At 37.9% G+C, this 21844-nt stretch overlaps 2 protein-coding genes across 2 annotated transcripts; both read right to left on the bottom strand.

Annotated features, from left to right (window-relative positions):
• Positions 1-4777: 4777 nt before the first annotated feature.
• On the bottom strand, positions 4778-15371 carry LOC136252830 (E3 ubiquitin-protein ligase TRIM71-like). The gene is made up of 2 exons (XM_066045405.1): positions 13946-15371; positions 4778-5862 (listed from the first exon to the last, which is right to left on the bottom strand). The coding sequence occupies exons 1-2, from the start codon at positions 14347-14349 to the stop codon at positions 5019-5021; spliced, it is 1248 nt and encodes a 415-aa protein (XP_065901477.1). The 5' UTR covers positions 14350-15371; the 3' UTR covers positions 4778-5018.
• Positions 14368-15354, bottom strand: LOC136253640 (E3 ubiquitin-protein ligase TRIM33-like). The gene has a single exon (XM_066046304.1). It carries the CDS (start codon positions 15352-15354, stop codon positions 14368-14370), a length of 987 nt encoding a protein of 328 aa, XP_065902376.1.
• Positions 15372-21844: the final 6473 nt, after the last annotated feature.

Genomic DNA, 21844 nt, shown 5'->3' on the forward strand with positions numbered 1-21844 from the left:
GCTTGTTTTTTTCTTTTTTTTTTTTTTCTTTCTTTCTTTTTTTTGCAACTTTTTGATGTGGTACACTACATTTGACATGGCAGTATAATGGAATTATAGAGTTAATGTATAAGTAGTGCATCTTTATAAGGTTGTTTACAAGACATGAAAACATTTCAACAGTAGTTATATTGAAAAAATGAATGCACAACTTGTTCAGCAAAAAAAATGACCAGGTAAGGAACCAGAAACATATAATTAACTCTTCATGGCCTATATACTGTAAAGTGACTAACTTAAAAACAAGTAATGTTGTTATTGCTACATCAGCTAGTGCTATGTAGTTTAGTGGGAATGCAGGGGGGGGGGAAGTCACTACAGAGCATTCAAGATCATTCCCCAGGGCTGTTAAAATCCATTATCACCTAGCAACCAACTGTTAGTAGCATAAACAAGCCACCAAACAGGTAACAACCTTTAGGGCGTCTGGATTCAGTGGTGGACTGGAATGGTGGAATGGACTGGAATGGTGGAATGGAATGGTGGAATGGAACAGTACTTTGGTAATTTCAATTGGTGGTCACCTCTTTATAAAGACCACCTTCTAACAAAGACCACCTCTTTATAAAGACCGTTTTACTTTAATGTTTAAAATGCTGCTATCTTGTTGTTTTAGAGTGTATCCCCATAGAATGGTCTTAGTGGTCAGTAAGTGTGTGCCACATGCCTAGAAAAATCAGAGTGATATCTGATTTGTAATACAGCAATATACCCCATGCAAAAACAGTTTGGCTGTATAAAGTGACGTCCCCATCAAACTAAAAGTAACTGATTATTTGGGTGAGGCCAAGATATACTGACAAATAACTTGCTATAATTTATAAAAATTTGGTCCATCATCATTCACTCGTACAGTCTTGCTGCATTCCTAATTAATTCCCTGCAACTCTAATTGGCTAGTAATTTATTATTATTATTAGCACTTTACAGTGACCAGCACTGAAGGTCTGACAGCAACATATGCTGCTGCCTTAGGATTTCCTAACCTAATTCAAGGACTTAGAACTAGCTGCCTTTTTTCTCCTCTACAACACCGGACTATTGAGAAAGGTACCAATTTACTAGCCAATTAGATTTACAGGGAATTAATACAGTCAGACTGCACAAGTCAACGATAAAGGACCAAGATTATTGTAAACTATACTTAGTTGCCAGTATATATTGACATTCATTTCTAGATATTAGCTCCTTTAGTTGCCAGTTGCTTTTAGTTTCGTGGACACATTTTTTTTTTTGTATAGCCAAGCTGTTTTTTTGTATGGGGTATATAGCTATTACTGTATTGTATCATAAATCAGATATCACTGGCTTTTCTAGGGGACATAACATGTGGCACACAATTCATCAATAAGACTGTCTTATAGGGCTCTAAAAACAATAATACAGATATTAAAGTAAAATGGTCTTTGTTAGAAGGTGGTCTTTTTAAAGAGGTGACCACTAATTGAAATTACCTAAGTACCATTCCATTCCACCATTCCATTCCACTAAATCCAGATGCCCCAACCTTTAGGCTCCCTCCTTGTAACCAAACTCATAAACTACAAGCTGCACATGACCAATTTTGGCTGTTCATGGAGGTGTCATAATACAGGTCCAGATAAGGGAGGTTCTACTGTATAGCTAAACAATTAGTAGTTTGAATTGAAGTACATGTATATAGATCATAGTTAATTATACTATAAGTATACATCCATGAAAGTATACTTCACTGTGTATCAAGAGTGAAAAAGTACTGATCTCTAGTGCATAAATATTATACGTAGCTATATACATGCATCTGTATGCACATATAATACAGCTATCAGGGGCGTAGCCAGAATTTTTTGAAGGGGGGTTCCAGCACCAGCATTGAATTACTAGAAGCAGGGGTCTGGGGGGCATAGCCCCCAGCCACTGTGAGCCTTTCAATATTTTAATAAAGCAAAACTCAGCAAATTGCTATATTTTATGCAAAAAGTACATTAATTATGATGCATTAAGTACCCCTGGGATGAAGGTAGTACTAGATAAAGTCACCTAGTGGAAACAGATAGCATAACACATAGAGACACATATAGTAATCTGTAAGTGATGGTTATATCTCACTGTGGTATAGGAGCCATGAATCCACTGATACAAATGACAATCAAAACAAGAGATAATAAACATCTTAATGATTAAGACAAAATATACATTACAAGCATACAGGGGCCTAGACACAAGAGTACCATGTGCTGATGGATCAGTACAGGAGCCCTGGAAAGACTTACATTAACTAAAATTAAATTAAATTACAATACACCAAAAAAAAATCTACATATATCTATATGTAATACTTAAAGTTTACCTAAGGTGGTCTAAAGGATCCCAGTCCAGGGAGGCTCTAGAATTAAAAATTCTGTAAGAACAGGACACAGCAATGCGAGCTGCCTGCTCAAACAAGGATCTTACGATTTTCTTTGGCACTTCACAAGCAGTAGCCATTTGAGCAATTGTTTCTGACAAAAAGTGGCCTAAACAACCAATTTCAATGGGAACAAGATTGACAGTTAACCCAGAAAGCTGAAGGTCATATTGCAAGGAGCTATATCGATCTTCCTATCTAGCTCTAGCAGCAAGAAGATGTTGCTGGGTATTAGTTGGTACTGTCAATTCGAACAAATCATTAGAAACCAATACCAAGTCAGGCCTGCTGAGGGTGGAGGAAAGAGTGGTTGGGATGGTACTAGGGGGGCTGGAACTAGCTAGATAACCTGGAAGGTCTGTAACTATACAAATATGCATAGCATGAATTCATTTTGCATAACACAAGTGATAAATTACTGGAGCTCTATATCTTTAAACACTGCACACCAAAGCTATAGCAGTATATATAAGGTCATGCTAAGTTTTGCATTTAATGTTGGAATGTCTGAAAAACTTCATATGGACATGGATATTTACATGCATGTTCTATTAGAGTATACCCGACTGCTCTATTAGAGTATATACCTGACTGCTCTATTAGAGTATATCGATCTTTTTAACAAGTTTTGAAGAGGGCTCATGTTACCTCTGTAAATCCTTCCCTGAGATGAATGTAAGTTTTATCAATTGTTGTGCTGTGCCATTACACTATATTGCTCACTCATTTTGTCCTGCCACACTAAATGGTGTGTTAGAATCCTGCTTGCAGAAGTCTAAATTTTACAGGGGGGTTCCTGAACCCCCCCTCCCTACGCCCCTGGCTATAGCTATGTAGTTACACACAAAGTTTAGCCATATATACATATATAGCATACTGAACTATCACCACAAGGTTCAAGTGATCTGCATCAACTGTGAGCAAGCATATATATATAATTCAGAGCCTAATAATTTGCATGGGAATGGCAACACTGATGAAAATGGTACAAGCTATGCCTACTAGGTTCCTTAAGAGGATCTAAGTAGCTATAAAATTACTAGCAATCTGTGTTCTCTAAAATATACACGAAGTGTACAGTTATCAGCTTATATTATGTACAGCTAGGTTGTATTACACTCACAAATTGAAATCACTGGCTGAGATATATATAGAAATGCACACTAAATATTTTCAATGGGGGTCAAGAGCCAATGATATAAAATCAACATCATGTGTTTGTAGTTTTTGTTGTTTACATAACTATACTAAGTCAGTGATCATACAACATAATGGATAATCTGTTTTATGCATATATATACATATTGGTGGCTATCAAAGGGCTTCACATTTAGAGAACAACCAGATCTATGATTTGGTGATGGTGACTTAGTGTATGCAATTTCCAGCATGTGCATTTTGTCTTCTTATATGAAGGTGCTATTATTATAATTATTAATGGACATAGACTTTTATAGAGGTCCGGTGTTCACGCACATTCATTGGCATTAAATGGACCCTTACCATTTATAAAGGAAAAGTATCAGAAAACATACAAAGTTAAAATTTGTTCTGTTGTAGTTAGAATAATGCTTTGACCATGGAAAACACTCTACACATGCAGAGAACACTCTAATGCAAAATTAAAGAGGAAGGCATAGATATGAATTATGCCAAGTTACGGGCCATTCAGGTATCAAAACTGGCTAAAATAATGAATGACATTTATAGCACAGGTCTTTATTCAATACCACGGAGCTGTACAGCCACACACAGCCATCCTCAGGTTCCATTAGGGTCCCAGACTACTCGTATTATACGGATTGTCACTGTGCTGGGGAAAAGCAGCCAGCAAAAGCAGACCACCAAAGTCTAGCTGAGTTTGATTATGAAATTTGATAGTTCATTCATGTAGCTTTGTGTTCTTGGTGAAAGATCAGATCTGGCAATAAGACTGGTTTTCCCAGACCCAGTCACATATAGTCAACAGCTACTGGTCTGGCATTCACTTGTGTAAAATGTGATATACGTACACTGCCATTTTCCTTTGATATGAGGTTTGAAAGTAGTACATATATATATAATTACAGAAAGATTATACGTGAATGTATGTGTTGTGTAAATAGTGTGCTTACAGTTGCTGTTTCTGGGCAATTTTTAGGTCAATACAATACAGTTTTGTAAAGAAAACCTTTGCAAGTTACAAACTACACATAGTACCATTCCTCCCCAAATTTGGACTAAAGATAATGCATGTATTTAATTTCAATGTAACCCAATACTATTGCATCCTTGCACCACAATGGGTTGTAAACTATTCTCTCTGTGTCTTAACGTACCTAGCTAACCATACCAACTACCATCAGTGTGGAGGTCAAACATGGCTGGTTTAAGAAACAAAGTATAATATGCATCATGGTCTTTGTGAAATATTAATTCTATACCACTGTCACAGTAACACATTCATATTACATGTAGATATAAATTACTATATAGCTACTCTAGCAGAAAGTTTATAACCTACGCTACATCTGAGCATCCAAGTGACTACAAAATTTGTGAGCAAGAGTTTGTGTGTGTATACAACATCACTGGCAATACAATGAAAATGACATCAATCAGTAATGATTTGAAGACGTGCATTTCCTCCTTCTGAAATAAAGATAGTGCCAGCACTATTGACTGTTACACCAGTGGTTATCTCAAATTGTCCTTGCTTGTGTCCTTTTGTTCCGAATTGAGCAATTAATTGGTAATCTGGGTCAAAAACAGTAAGACAGCTATTAACACGAGTTATTATGTGGTCATCAGGAGTAAGACAAATGATATAAGGCTTGTAACAACTTATCTTCTTGATAAAGTGACCATCTTCACTAAATACAACTATTCCTCCACTAGCAGTCCAATCGGTCACGTACACTTGGTAACTGCTGTCCACTGCAATGCAACGTGGGCCCTGAAATTGTCCTGAATCAGATCCTTTGGAGCCAAATTTGAATGTAAATTTATTGCTGTCATCAAAAACTTGCACCCTGCAGTTACCAGAATCCACCTCATACAATAAGCCTTTATTATTAAATGTTAGTCCTTGAGGGTAACGAAATTGCCCATCTCCACTGCCATGGGAGCCAAACTTTGATAGGTAGTCTCCTTGTAGAGTAAACTTCTTCACCACATGATCACTCCACTCACTGACTGCTATTACATTATGACCTACAGCTACACCTTCAGGTTCTTTTAATTTACCATCTCCATTTCCGTGACCAAATGTTTTAATTAATTTTAAATTCTTGCTCAGCATTACTACATCACGGGTGCTACTGTCTACTATGACAATGTCATCATTAGTTGTTATGGCAACATCGTGAGGAGTTTGAAACTTCTTCCCTCCATATTGTGTAATCAGGTGACAATTTTGTGTTTCCATTTTGGTGTAATCTCTCAATTGTGCTATCATTCTAAAACAGTTTTAGTAAACTATGCTACATGCATTATTTACACTACATGTATATTTGACCTGGCATTAAAATGTGACCTTAAACAGAATTGGTTTAATACCACACTAAATAATACCTAATGTATATCATCAAGAGTAAATAATTCCATAATTTACTCTTGATATCATGCAGTATGGTAGTACTGTATAGTAAGGATCATGGAGATTTGGGCTTTCTTGTCCAAAAAATCACCTAAAACTCATATTTCCTCTGAAAAAGTGTCTGAAACTGACTGCACTTATAGGCCATGCACTCACCTGCTGCAAAATGAGCATACTCTATTATGTCACCTAGGTACTAAAGTTAAAAACATTGTGCAAACACATTATCTGGGGAAAAGTGATTAGTATAGCTAACACTACTAGCTTTCTCAATAATGATAAACCATGAAAAGTCCATGAAATACTTGGAAACACCATGAAAATAATTGTTATGATTCATTGGTATGCTAAACGCAATGAATATTACATGAAAAGTAAATTAATGTAATTGTTCTTTATGCCAAATCCTTTACCAATGAATAAGCTATGAAACTGTACAATGCCAAAATATGATAGGTACCAACAGTGTTCGGAGCAACGCGTTACAAAAGTAACGCGTTACAAAAGTAACGCGTTATGTAATATTATTACTTTTGTGGTAACTAAGTAATATAACGAAATACACTATAAAAACAGGTAATATAACTCAAGTTATTTTACTTACAAATGTAATGCGTTACCTAAGTAATATAGTTAGGGGTCATCCATTATTTTCAGCCTTTACGAAAGAGTATAAAGAGTACGCTGGGGGGGAGAGAGTTAAATCACACGTACGCTTATAAAATGATGAATAATCATCGTGTATATACTGTACATAGTATCAACATTTATACAGTATGCTTTGTGAAGGAGGGAGGGGGTTAGAAAACAAGAGTACTCTTTGTACGCTTGCACAAAGACTGAAAATTATGGATGGTCCCTTACTGTAATGAATCTTAATATTACATAATATTATTACTATAAGTAATGAAGTTACTAATCTCGTTAGTGATCCACCGAGTAACGCCTAGCCACAACGAAGTAATGAAACCTACTGAATGAAGCTTATTCACCAGCTTCTTACTTATAACCAAGATTTATGCATTGTCCAACAACGTAATCATGTCACGTGATAAGGCGGTAGTTTCACACGTGACAGCTTAAGGCTGTGGACACAAAGTAATATAATATGTAATATTATTATAGTTACTTTATTTTATGGGTAATATGTAACTGTAACTAAATAGTTCTGTTGCAAGTAATATGTAATATGTAACTAGTTACTTTTAAAAAGTAACTTGCCCAACACTGGGTACCAATGAAATTCCCATGAAAGTTTTTGCATTTTGTGCATACCAAATTGTTATCCATGAATCAGTGCACACCTATGATATTTTAAAATGCTAAGTAGGTACCAATGAAATTCTCATGAAACTTTTGATTTCTGGTCTAGGAGTGAGAATGTGTGATGTACGTAGGTATGTAGCTAGATTTAGCTTATAGCTAGCTACAGTATTGCTAGTTTTATGCATGAACGCCATGCATGGATAAATTAAAGTGATCATGATGCTCCATGTTAATTACTATAAGATTATCTCAATAACAGGATGTGATGTGATAGCTTGTTAAGTCAGTGTCCCTTGGGCACCATTAGATCTGGAAGAAACCATACTATCTATGAAGAAAGGCCATGAGTCTGCATGGAATTTAGAGGTGCACCGATACGGAAATTTTCCAATATACCGATAACCGATATATTGGCTACAAAAATTACCGATTCCGATATCCGAACATCAAAGGTTTTTAGTATGGACACTGTTAAAATACTAAAATGTGGTCATTAAAACCTATAAAAACAAAGATATATGAAAAGGTAGGGATAAAAAGGTATGTAAAAATGAAAAAAAGTATGATTAACTCAGGAATTGAACCCTGGCCATCATGAAAACCTTTGCACTTGAAACTCATGTTTTAACCATTGTGCTACCAAGTCAGCCACAGAATATTTGGGACAATTATAGTACTTCTGTGTAATATCTGCTCATATCAGCTAAAAAGTCAACTTTTCACTGATACCAATATCAATATTGGTACACCTCTAATGAAATTAACTCATCCTGAAAGCCATTTCCATTCCAAGGCTTAACAATAGATAGCTGTACAGTAGACTTGAGCACTTAAAAACAAAGAAACTGACTTCTCTCATCAGTACTGGAAACCTTTGGCATGAATTGGGGCCGCTGCATGTGCAATTTATGAGATGGACATACAATTACTTACTGTATTAGGGTGTAGGAGTATAGCTATAGCTACGACTGAGCCCGGCTTCACAATGCACCAGCAAGCAATGGCCAACCCAAGGGCCAATCCAAGGGCCAACCCAAGGGCCAACCCACTTTTGGGCCAGGCAATACGCCAGGGACTTGGCATTAATGATGTCTGCCAGAGCACTTATATGTCAATTCGCCACCTTGAATACAACAGGCTATCAGCTAAACAAAATGTTCTTTAACATGCGCATTATTTAGATCGAACAGAATTACCATAGAAACGATTTCTTTTACAACGGGCCCAAGTAGCCAGGTGGAAGTGAAGTGCTTTAGATATCCGCGTGTTTCTCAAGCTGATACAATGATACTGAAGTGGTAAATTACTGATCTTGCTCCACTAGACTGGTTCTTCAAGTAGCTAATGCCATCAGTCGCTGGCCATGTCATATGACCTGTGCCGCTGGTTTGGTTTCAACATACAGCTACGTTTTTACTACTCGTAGGTATTCTGGGCCTCGTGAAATGGACGTGAAACAGTGTAAAAGTGGACAATTGTAACATGTTGACTTGTGAGAGTGTCAGACTGGCTGCATACCAGCGCTACCAAGCTATATAGTCCGCTATTACACTGTGGATCCTTGCTACTACTGCAGAGTATCATACTGTTGCACATCTGTTTGGGGTAGCTAGGTGTACGGTATGTTTGATTTTTCATGAAACATGCAATGCTATAGTTCAAAATTAATGCCTGTTTACATATTTTTTCCAACTGGTGATGAATTAAAGGAAGTTGTTAAAGAGAAGTGGGATATTCCACAATGTGCAGGTTCCATTGATGGGTCCCACTTTCCAGTAACACCTCCCTTAATGAATCACATAGATTATTACAACAGATAGGGTTTCTATTCAGTTATAGTACAAGCTGTAGTTTACCAAAACTGTCTGTTTAGAAATATTTGCGTGTGTTGGCCAGAAAGTGTCCACGATGCAACAACTTTTGCTAATTCTGTGCTTTATAGTAAAGTAAGTGTTGGGGAAATTCTGCAAGGTAGCAGTTTACAGTTTCATGCCAGTGAGATACCAGGGGCGGATCCAGGAGCTGGCAAGGGGAGGGACACAAACAGACTAAGTTGTAGCTGGTTGGGGAGAGCCAGATTCTCTTGTTAGCTAGTTGCTGCATTTTTGAAGCAACAAATAATCACCTCTTAGTAGTGTCTCACTGTTGATTTTTGCCATTTTGGCCTTTGAAGATGGTTGTGAAGTCTTAAAAGCTATTTAAAGGCCCTGCATGTCTTAAGCAACAGCAACATGATAATTATTTTTAGAGGCGCTTAGTACGCACGAAGGTGCTGGGTGACTTTCATAGCTAGTTTAACTTTGGTTTGAGGTGAATTTTAAATATTTTCATGAGTTGTGTAAACTGATCTTGGCCTGACAAAGTTTAGTATTTTAATCAGAAGTATGGCTGGCTCCTCCACAAGGTGAGAGGCATTTGTCCCAAATGTGGATCCGCCATTGGATACCTATACTCCTAATAGGAGATAGTGCTTACCCAATTAAATCATGGTTGATGAAGTCATTTCCCCACTCACCAACATTAACTGATCAGCAAAAGGCATTTAATTACTGGCTGTTAAGAGCAGGAGTTGTGGTCAAGATGGCTTTTGGTAGGCTAAAAGCACACTGATGTCGATTGTCAAAACAGATCGATGTACACATTGACAATGTTCCACATGTTATCACAGCTTGCTGTGTGTTACACAACATGTGTGAGGTGCATGGGGACACCTTTAATGAAGAGTGGCTGCAAGATAGTAGTTCTGAGGATAGCAGTGAGCCTGACATCACTGATGATCATTATGGCAGCAATGGCACATCAGTTTGGAATGTACTAGTACAATATTTATCATCATAACTTCATTGAATGTTTAACACACTAGTATACACGTACATTCACAGGTACCACACATACATGTTTCACCATGTTAAATGAGATCTTTTACATGTGTACACAAGAAACCACTCGTATTAAAAAGTGATTTATAACATGTATCATGTGATAATATAAGCATAATACTCACAGTAGCCATAGGTTTTATTGCATTATTCTGGCTGTGATGAAAGTGGGAAAGGGTGATATGTGGTAAACGCCCAGCCATCATCATTCGCATCATCTGCATCTGAAATTCTTGGTAGTTTTGCTCTCCTGGAATTCCATCTGCCTTTCTTTCATTTCCAAAAACATCTTCTTTGACTCTTTCAGTCCATCAGCAGCTGTCTTCATCGTCTTTGTGATAACTTCTTCAGTAATCTCTCCTTTATTGCCCTTTCTCTTCTTGCCCTTAATTCCACTTGAATTCTTTTCTTTAGTAGCAACAATTGGCACTCACCCTCATCTGCATCATCATTATTAGAGAGCCCCTTATCATGTTCCTCAACTCTCCCAGGCTCTTCATCTGAACTTAACTTTTCTGTAGAGGCTGAGGAATCTAAAGTATCATTCACCACTGGTGGATTGTCTGGGGTTTTTTCCCCACTATTTCATTAATCTCGTCAGAAAACTTCATTTTTTTATGGTCATTTTCAGTCTGTTTGTTCTTATCCTTTACCATTTTTGTATTCTTGCCTCAGTTTCCTCATTTTACAACGACATTGCTAACCAGTTTTTTCGATTCCACATATCCTCAGTTCTTCAGCCACATTGTCATATACTTGTTTATTTCTCTTTGAACCCTCCAGTTGTTCCTGCATGTTTTGGTCTCCCCATATCTGGATTAACCTCAGTACTTGACTGTCGATCCAGGCGGTAGCCATGCTGTCAAGACTCACGTGAACAAGCTACAAGTCCCCTCCTATCTTCCCTCCATTCACATCAGACAGATTGAATCGTTAGGTTAGTTGTGTTTATACTGGAACATGAATCAACCCTGATCGAACCAGACTGACATCTCCAGCAGGTCCATTCCAGCACAGTTCGGTATGGTTCGATTCACACTTACATTAAGGGAAATTTCGCTCTGGTTCGTGATAGTTCGAACTGAGAGCCTAGTGTTAACGGGCTGTAAGTAATAAGGCATGCTCATTTTAATGCTCACTGTGACAAAAACTGTCAATAGTGAGCTAAAGCACAATGTTTGTTATAACAAAGATCATCAATAGTGTGGAGCTGATATGGTAGAAATAAAATTTGAAATACTGGGTAAAGAATGAATCCTCAAGGGATATATTGTAGCAAAGTATGAATAAGAAATTGCATGCTAATCACACAATAGCTTTATACATTGTAGTGAATATGCTGCCTAGTTTGACAAAACTAAGAGGTATATACAAATACAAGTTAAAGGAAAAATTAGAAATTTTAAGTTCGATTAGGGATCATAGAAAAAAAAAAAGTAAGGAAACAAGGGAGGTCACCTACACCTGCAGATACACTAGTGAACATTTAATCCCTAATTCAGTCTATACCCCAAGACCAAGACTGAATTAGGGATTAAATGTTCACTAGTGTATCTGCAGGTGTAGGTGACTTCCCTTGTTTCCTTACTTTTTTTTCTATGATCCCTAATCAAACTTAAAATTTCTAATTTTTCCTTTAACTTGTTTGCTTACTTTTTTTGTAACTGGTGAACCCATGCATACCGCATCAAAAGAAAGGATGGTGCCTGAATTAATGTTTTTGTCTGAAGGCGCATCCCAGCTATTAAAAACTGCTTCGAAAGTGCAGTGGCCATTATGCTTTGCTTTCAGCTATGTTCAGTCCGTTACTCAGCACTACAGACGAAAAACAGTACAAGAAGTGCCTCTGCAACAATCCAGTCACCTCGAAAATACAACAATTCGCATGCCCCCAACTATCAATTACTGCCTCGAAAGTGCAGCGGCCATTACTCTTCGCTTTCAGCTATGTTCAGCCCATTACAACAGCGTTATAAACAAAGGAACAGTGTTAGAATCGTCTCTGCAATCAGTCCATTCACCATGGAAAATACGGACGATTCCTGTTTACAAACGTACTGTAGGGAAGCCATGCATCGCGCTACCGCGAATTGACACCTTTGGCTGTCAGCAAAAAGGAATGGGACACAAAGGAGGACAAAGGTAAGTCCATGATGTGTGCATTGTATGCACTGTGGTATGCCAAAAGGCACATCTCGGGACGAAGCGACGTCAAACAGTGAAAAAATTAAGCCCATAGCCTTAGCCATTATCGAGTTACGCTTACCTGAAGGCAGGCAGGCAGGCAGGCAGGCAGGCAGGCAGGCAGGCAGGCAGGCAGGCAGGCAGGCAGGCAGGCAGGCAGGCAGGCAGGCAGGCAGGCAGGCAGGCAGGCAGGCAGTCAGTAGAAAATTCCATTGAATAAATTTTTTTAAAAATTTATAACAATTTATTGGAAGCCTTTAGGACCATACTGAAGGCACTTTTGGGCTTGGTTATACCTAACCAATACTGCCAAGGTGCCAGGATGGAGTTGTAAAGATGTTTTTTGGGTGAATTTTTTTGGCTAGGAAAATCCAAATCTCCATGATCCCTAATATACAGTACTACAGTACTGTATGATATGAAGAGTCTAATGTGAGATAGACTCTTATTTTGTGTACGTATAATTATAATTGTATGGATGGAGGTTATGAGAATGTGTGCCCTACCATCACTGAAAGTCTAACTACACTACTGTTTTGATGTTATGGTCTGTCATTCTGTGATCAGATGATTTAGTGCATACATATATGTGACTGTGTCAACAAAAACTCGTCTAGTTTGCACAAGCATGCGTTTTGAGAAAAACATTTTAAAATAAATAATTGGTGAAATTACACGTATTACAAAGAAAATTTTATGCAATATTTATTCAAACCATTGCTTAGAAAAGACAGTCTTGAATTGACTAAACTTACACACCATCTTATTTGCCTACTCATGGGGAGTTCAAATATCTTTGTTTTGTTTTTGTAGTCCCAATGGTTTGTATGTTACATACGTTTGTTTATGATGCGGTAGACGTAAACAAAATCACCATCATTTTTTCAGTAAAACCGTCTTCATACATCTATGCACAATTGACCGCAGGGCTAAAACTATACCTTGGTCGATCTGCCAATCCATGGTAAACACTGTAAGCCAAATCCCAACTCTGTAGGCTAATTTAAATGGAAGTTATAGCTGCAAATGTAAGCACCTGTAGTTTATTTTTAGTATAGTCACTGTACAAATTGATTTCCTTGCTCTCCCTACTGTCTAGTGCTGTGAATCCAAAACTACTCACCATAATCCACTGAGACTTTGGCAAACCACTCCTTGGAGATAATGCTGAGAAAATGAAAAGAAATTCGGTAGTTGTGCAAACTAGACAGGTTTGTCACATATACTCAGCAACACATTAGGATATGATTTTTACTTTTATCACTGCAACACCATCAATGACTAAGAAAGGCTGAGGTGGTAGCAGTTGGACATCCTGTTTCTCTAAGGGGATCTTGTTGCCACCTGCAGATGCAATGATACTTGGCACCAAATTTTGTGGCAGTTATTATTCTAGTTTGTATGGTCATGAGAGTTGAGAAGCATGCATGAAATGGATTGAGTTCAGTGGATCACGTTCACATTTTTTAAACTTGTAATTCAAAAGGGTTAACCATGGGTTCCACATTGATAAGTGGGAAAAGGGAAGTCTTCATGTACCCTACTATACTGTACTGTTATGTTTCACTATCAGTATCATAGCACACATATGTACGTACATGATTTCCAACTCACTTGAATGGACTTCCTGGGATTGGTTTACCTGCTACTAGTACAGACAAGGTGTGAACTCCACAAACCCTGGGAGTATATGAGACTTCATACTGACCATATCCAGTATCTTTGATGGTAGCTGATTCAGTAAGGTGAGGTTTACCATGGTAATGAATTTCAACTGTGATACGATCTGCTACATTTGGAACACCTTGACCACATGAATTCTTGGCTTCGACTAAAAAGTTTGTTACGTTTGTTCTTTTAAAGGGAAAATGGAATTTCATCTTGCTTACAAAGCACTTTTGTACATCGACGGTTGCAAATGTTCCTATGCAGGAAAACACTTTTCTTAACTGATCAAGGTCAAATTCTATCTTTTCTTGCTCATAAACCACAGGCTTTAAATGCGTCTTGTTCTTCATTTCTTTCAGTTTATCTCTTCACTCCAACATTGATCTCTTCATGGCCAACACATCCTTGTTGACACCTCGTTGTAGTTTGTCATCAATGAAACTCCAGCAGCTCTTCAGCTGGCTTAATAAGAAACACAGTTCATCTTCTTGTACTATTAAGCCTTTATCCTTTCCCTCTGTATCCTGTGTGATCTGTTGGTGTAACTGTCTCTTTCGTTCATCTAAAGCAGCATGGAGGGTATGAAAGGCATCATCCAACCTGTGCAAGTTTTCTTCTTTCCTGTTCTTCACATCTTGTCTTTTGCTCTTTACTCCATTGACGGTTCCTTCTACTTCATCTATTAGTTGCTGGATACCAGGGAGAGCTTCCTTCAGTATCTTCTTCTCACCATCCACAGCATCAGAGATCACATCATAGTCATGGTCCTTGTGTTTCTTGATGATGCAGTCTCGACAGATCAGCACATCTTCACACCTGCAGTACAACTCTAGTGGTTTGGTAGGGTGGGAATGACACATCTCTACCTTCTCTGGTAAGATGGATGGAATGTCAGTAGCACTGCCTTTCTTCAGATCATCCAGTGAGTGTAGTTTGTGCCTACTGGTGGTTTTATATTTTCTATGCGCTTTCTCACAAAAATCACACAAGAATATAGCACACTCACTACATAACGATGTTGCTACTTCTCCATCTTCGCAATTTTGACATATGGGCGTGACTTTCTTATTGCTTGCTTGCTCTTGTAGACGCACGATCTCCACCAGACGAACGGCTGAAAAATGCGATGGTAATTCTTCTATAGCACATGGAGTAGATAGCGCAACTTTCCCTCTGCACAATGGACATTCGAGCTCACGTTTTGAAGCCTCCAAGTATGGCAATCGACCCAACCATTCTTTAAGGCAGCCAGTACAAAAAGAATGAAGACACGGAAGTATCTTGGGATCGTTTAGGAGATCTTGACAAATAACACAAGTGAGCTCTTCTTTCACCTTTTCCCAGTTAGTTGCCATAATTCTAATTCTGCGAGTTTTTAGAATTAGTGAAATACCATGCATACGGCAGCGACAACTCGCAAAATTTTCTTCTGGCAGACTTCAAGTATAAAGAAATGTAACACTCGCAGAAATTTAAGCTCGTAAAAGTTTAGGCCTCGCAACGGCCTGGTACGGCTGCCTCTTCAATTACATTTAAGGGGCAGCCAGAGGCGAGGCCAGAGGAATCTCCGTGGGTTTTTACCCGCGAAGACTTTATTTTCGCAAACATTGGCTATCCGCGGTAATTAAATTCGCGCTTACTTATGTTTTCTTGCCCTGAACTCTACATATTGAATATTGTGCCACCATAATAATTTACAGAATTGTGGTACAACTACACATACAGAAAACTTTGGCTTGCAATTCTGAGGGTCTACCAGACACCATGCATGCAGCTCCGGTAGCCTATGCAGTTAACTAGTCTCGCGTGGCCAGACCGCTTTTTCTTCGCCACGGCGCTTATCGATTAGAGATTATAAGCGCCGTGGCGAAGAAAAAGCGGTCTGGCCACGCGAGACTAGCAGTTAACTAAGTCAGGCCTGCCAACCTGGAAAGTAAAAAAATCTTGAGATTTCTGTACCTTTATTGTAGTATTGCAGTGTGTAGTAAAAAAAAAACTGGTAGATGCTATGCTGAGACCAAAAAAAAAAAAAAAAAAAGGTCTCGACTTTTTAAACTTGAAATCCGTGACATTCGCGCTACAAACCGTGAGATTCTATCCAACAAAGGTTAGTGAAACCGTGAGAGTTAGCAGACCTCAAAAACCGTGAGTTTCGATCTGTTGCCCTTCAGCAGGGTAGTCAAACCGTGAGACTCACGGTAAACCCGTGAGAGTTGGCAGGCCTGCTAAGTATAGTCATCTAATTACAATTATCTAAAACAACTTACAAATAAGTATAATTGCTTGGTGCAGGAGTCTTGGAGTATCGAGAACAAGGGCACAAGCAATGAAATCTACAGGGAGTATTGTCAAAATTGGCTAGAAAATAGTTCCATAGAAATTTATTCAGCTTTACTTTGATGACTTCTAAAGATTGAGACAAGTCAATTATTGGTAAGGAATTCCACAGTCTGGGTAGGCAATAAAAATATAAATCCATAATAGGGTTGGTGTGGGTTGTCTTGGGGGTAGAGCTTGGAGCCAGCAGATCTTGCAGTACCAGTAGTGAAATTAACATAGTTATGTATGTCGAATTTATCAGATGGATGTTTGATGGATTTGATTCATGCCGCCACGAAATGAGAACAAACCGTATATCTGCACATGTAGCTATGGTTTGTAACATGTGTCCAATGTATTGTACGTAATTGTATGCTTTAAATGTCACTCAAATCAATGATTCAAAAAACTGTAAGCCTGTATGCTACAAATTTGGAACAATATTAAAATATAAAATATAAAAAAAACAAAAGTAAGAGGCTTTAAGAATTTAAACTGTTAGATGAATTAGCATTTCCAACATAGTCAGGTTACTGAGGTTTTCATCCAAGTCTTTCACACTAAGTTTAAGAAAAAGGTAACTATATTTTGCTGTGTACAGTGGAACTTCTTTTTGGACACCTTGTGACCAAAGTGGCCTAATAATGTGTGCACTAAATAATAGAAAATGGCACTATGGACAAGTGTTACGGTGTCCTCATTTCAGAATGTCTAGTTTTTTAATACACTTTCAGTGGGTCTGCTACAAACAAGGTGCATGCAAGCTGGAATGTGTGCAAATTAATCTGCTATGGCTGCAGAAACGGACTGAAGCAAATGATGACATCAAGCATGGTCTTTACAGTGGCAGATTCAGAGGGGCACAGAGCACATGCCTCCCCTCCTCTACTTAACACAGGTAGCTACAGTCAGCTACCAATAAGCCCAGTAAAATGATCATTATAGTACTAAACAACTATAATATTGTAGCAAAGGAGGAGAAAGTAAATTTCTTCTTGGATGTTTTATTAGAGTAGTTGACTCTTCTATTTGAGTATTTAATTTAGCTTAATGATGACTAATGGTACAAATACTCATTAAAGCCATCTTTTCAAGGCATTATCACTGAATTTTTGCTAAAGATCATCCAACAAGGCAGGGGCGGATCTAGGATTTATAAAAGGGGGGGATAACTCATGGTACTAATCTCTTGGGTACACTGTTAGAAATGAAGTGCTATGATAGCACCTAAAAATGCTATAGTAGCACCTAAAAGTGCTGAATTTTCAGGGGCGTAGGCAGGAATTCCAAAAGGGGGGTTCTGCCCTAAGTATAGAATTTCGTAGGTGTGCACATGTAAACACGTGTACACGTGTAAACATGTGTATTCTTATAAATTCATTCGCAATAGCGAGTAGAGGTACTCGCTTGAATTCCTCTGCCTGAAGACCTGTAGCTACCCATTTCAGTGGATTTGTGTAAGTTAATTCAGTTCTAGTTAACCAGTATCACGATTTAAAAAACTTAACTCTGAAAAGGGGGTTCGTCCGAACCCTTTGAACCCCCCCTGGCTACGCCCCTGATTTTGACTGCTCCGGTCAAAAAAATAGCACCTAGAGGCAGGGGCGGATACAGGGGGGGTCAAAAGGGGCTCTTGACCCCCCCTCCAAAAATTTTTAGTATACCGAGATCGAGATACTCTAATAGAGCAGTCACAGTAGTAGAACAGTTTGTAGTGAGCTATATAAGGATTTTTATGTACTTTATCAGCTATAAATGTGTGGTTGGTGAGGTGGGCAGCTATTGTCAGCTGGCTGTGACCTTTTTTTTTTTTTTTGGTCTCACCTTATCAAACCAGAGGCAATGTAGTGCCTCTGTTCATTTTTGACCCCCCCCCCCCCCTTTCTATAAGTCTGGATCCGCCCCTGCCTAGAGGTGCTACCATAGCACTTCATTTTCGCATGCTGGAACTAGGGGGGTCTCCCAGGAAATTTTTGAAAAATAGATGCTAAAATACTGCGACATTTCCACATAAAATTCATAATATTTTCTGTCTAGATATTTTATATACTGTCTTTAGATTATAGGTATGGCTCTCTGAAGCATTTTGTTAATGGAAAAGTTTGGATAGGTATAGACGACCAAGTACATGATGCACCCCTCTCACAATTGCACAACACTGAATAGGTGCATGTTAGAATAATAATGTTGAAAGTGGAATTTGTACAATACAAGATTAAATCTGAGAGCATTTTCAATGGAAATTGTGTACTTAAGTATTGTCATACATATTAACTACACAAGTAGATGAATGAAGCCCTTTAAACAGACCAATGCACTTCATTGTATGTATAGGTACAGACAGATTTGGAAAAATTCCATAACAGAATCAACTATATGATTCCAGTGAATGTTCTATTAGAGTAGTTAGGCGACTGCTCTATTAGAGTATCTCGATCTTGTACACCTCCAAAACTGATCCGGGTCCTTCACGTTGCATAAACTTTAGCATAAATCCACTGATAATGCCTTGGAAAGATGTTTATAAGGTGGGTTTATGAGTATTTGTATTATTAGTGATCATATAATTATGCTAAGACAAAATTTCATTATAATACTCCAGCATATTGATCAAGTAAGGCCTAAAAGTAAAGTGGGAGGGGGGGGGGGGGTTGCGCTTCAGCCCCCAAAGCCTTCCCTCCCTGGATCCGCCCCTGAAGAATGATCTCTTCTGATTTCAAGTATCTTAATAATTAATATAAGTATCTTAGGAATTCAGTCTTAAATAAAATACACATGGAGCACTGTATGTTTGTATAATTCTAAATTAAGTCTACAACTACAGTAATGTCAGAAACTATAGTATAACACTCTTAAACTGTAGGACTCTTAACAAATTAACTATAATTATTATAATAATAATAATATAATTGCTATAGTCCATACAAAATATTATAACAAACTAACTTGTTGTAGCTCTTTACTACGACAGTGTTCACAAAGTGTATTTTAAACCAACAAGTGTATTGTGGGATCATGCAGCTTCATTCAATGATTGCACAAAAAGAGTAGCTATCTCTATAAATAGATGCAAATTATCAATAATTATATAGTTAACATAAAATACTCAGAAATATATATTTATATAAGATGATGACTTGTTTGAGCTAAAGTTACTTGTAATAAGAAGTATGAGTATATATACTTAAAATATAAAAATAAGAAGTAGCTAATTATGATTATTAAAAAGCAGTGCTTAGAAATGTAAATGTTGTATTTTACATGAATTTTATATCTTAGAATAGTCTATGCTAATAGAGTAATTCTTGAATTATAAGTAGAGAAAATATTTGATAACAATTTTCCTGTATATCCTTTTCTTTGCATTCCCTGTAAAACTATATAAACATATATTCATACACTGTAAGTCATGATGTTTAGTTTTGCAATTTGGATGTAGATGATGCTGAAGCATCCCCCCCCCAGAAAATTTTATTATGAGCTAGCTAGAGAGTCAGTGGAAGCTACGTAGCTACAGGTGCAATTGCATCTTATGCACACATGCATGAAAAGATGGAATGAACAAAAAGGGAAGAACTAATCTCTTCTATAGGAATCAATAAAAGGCAGTAACTTAAAAGTTATTTTATTTCAGAGATAAAACTGCTAAACATTGTAATACTCTATAATAGAATAGTCAACTATGTTTCAATAGAACATTCATCATTGAAACTCTTCTTAACTATAAGGAACAGCGTATAGTAACTATAGTTATGCTGAAATCAAGCCTCTTCTTCATGTAATTTGCATTGACTTGTGCACTGCTATCCAAACATACTGCCATACCAATTGCTTAAAATTTTAAATTATAGCTACCTTTTATGCACCATGAATCACATGATATCAATTCTTCTTGAAAGACTATAGTTACTATATAGTGGAACCTCTCTTATCCAGGCGGTCTGGTACATGCTACTGTCCGTATCTCAGAAATGTCCATAACTAAGAATAACATGCTATTATGCTAAAGTGACTAATTTAAAAACAAAATATTGCTGTTATTGCTATCAGTTAGTGCCATGCAGTTTAGTGGGCAGAGGGGAAGTCACTACAGAGCATTCATGGTCACTCCCCTGGGCTGTAAAAATGCATATCACCTAGCAACCAACTGGTAGTTATTATTAGTAGAATAAACAAGTCACCAAACAGGTAAACAGCAACCTTTCGGCTCCCTCCTTGTGCTTTCATCTAAACCAAACTTCATTATGGTCAATAAACTACAAGCCACATGACCAATTTGGGCTGTCCAGACAATGGAGGTGCCCGGATAATAGAGGTCCGGATAAGGGAGGTTCCACTGTATATAGTTTCAGCTGTAGTTACAAACTCGATAATTACCGATTCTTTTTACAGCTTACACATTAATTATATACATATATAGTATATAGTAAAACCCTATAAAGTTGACAGAACTACAACATCTGGGGGCTGTGCCCTTACTTGATCAATCTCCACATTTTTCTATATTAAATGGAACAGACAAAATGTGATCACTGTATATATACATTTTTCTATTATATGTTGCATTTGAAGGTGTACAGTATATGTGATCCAGTCTGCGAAATGGGGTCTTATAGCCTTTTCAATTACATGTACTTGGCAACTTGTAACTTGACTTGTGAATGTGGTATCACCCTGAAATTTGGTTCCTTTATACCCCTAACATAGAACATAGCACTATGGCTTGGTGTAATATGAATGTGATGCACTGTGAAAAAGGTGGGATATAAGGTGGTATTTCCAGTGGCTTATTGAATACAAATAAGCCTTAATATAAATCCTGTATTATACTTGTTATTGTTATTATCTACTTTACCAGTTAGGCACTGGAGGGTGTACACAGAAGGCAGAGCCTGTTCGAGGTGTTTGCCCATAGCCTAGGAGCCTAAGCGAAAATCTTTGAGCTAAATATCCTAGAGTGAAACGGGACAAATACCTAGAAGGGGTGAAAAAAAGCCAACCCCATCGTGACTTGATCCGCAGGCCACCCAGATTCCGGCCAAGCGCCACGCTCGGAGCCAACTTTGGGGAGGCCACCTAAGTAGGGAAATGTTGTTGTTATTATCTACTTTACCTCATCTTATACTTTAGTATAATCCATACTATACTATTGCATATATGGTTTCGGTTTATTTACCACATTACCTGAAATCAAGACACACGATAGTGTGTCGTGCGGCCCAAGAAGCCGGCGCGCCACACCGTGAGTATATTAACAGGAAGAAAGAAAACGCAATTTTCACACCTATGTAGCTCTGTGATCCCTTACCCGATTGGAACCAAATTTGCTAGAGACATGCCGCCCAGTTAGGGCAGTCTACATGCCAAATTTGAAGAAAATCGCTCCAGCCATTTCCGAGATACGAGCGAACAAAATTTCGTTTTAATTTCTTCGTTTTTTTCTTCTTCTTCATCTTCTTCATTTCGCACACTTCGCAAAATTCGCCATAAAACACGAATGCGTGCTCGGAGTGGGCTGAAATTTGG

This window comes from Dysidea avara, chromosome 4, assembly GCF_963678975.1.
Source record: "Dysidea avara chromosome 4, odDysAvar1.4, whole genome shotgun sequence".
NCBI lineage: Eukaryota > Metazoa > Porifera > Demospongiae > Dictyoceratida > Dysideidae > Dysidea > Dysidea avara.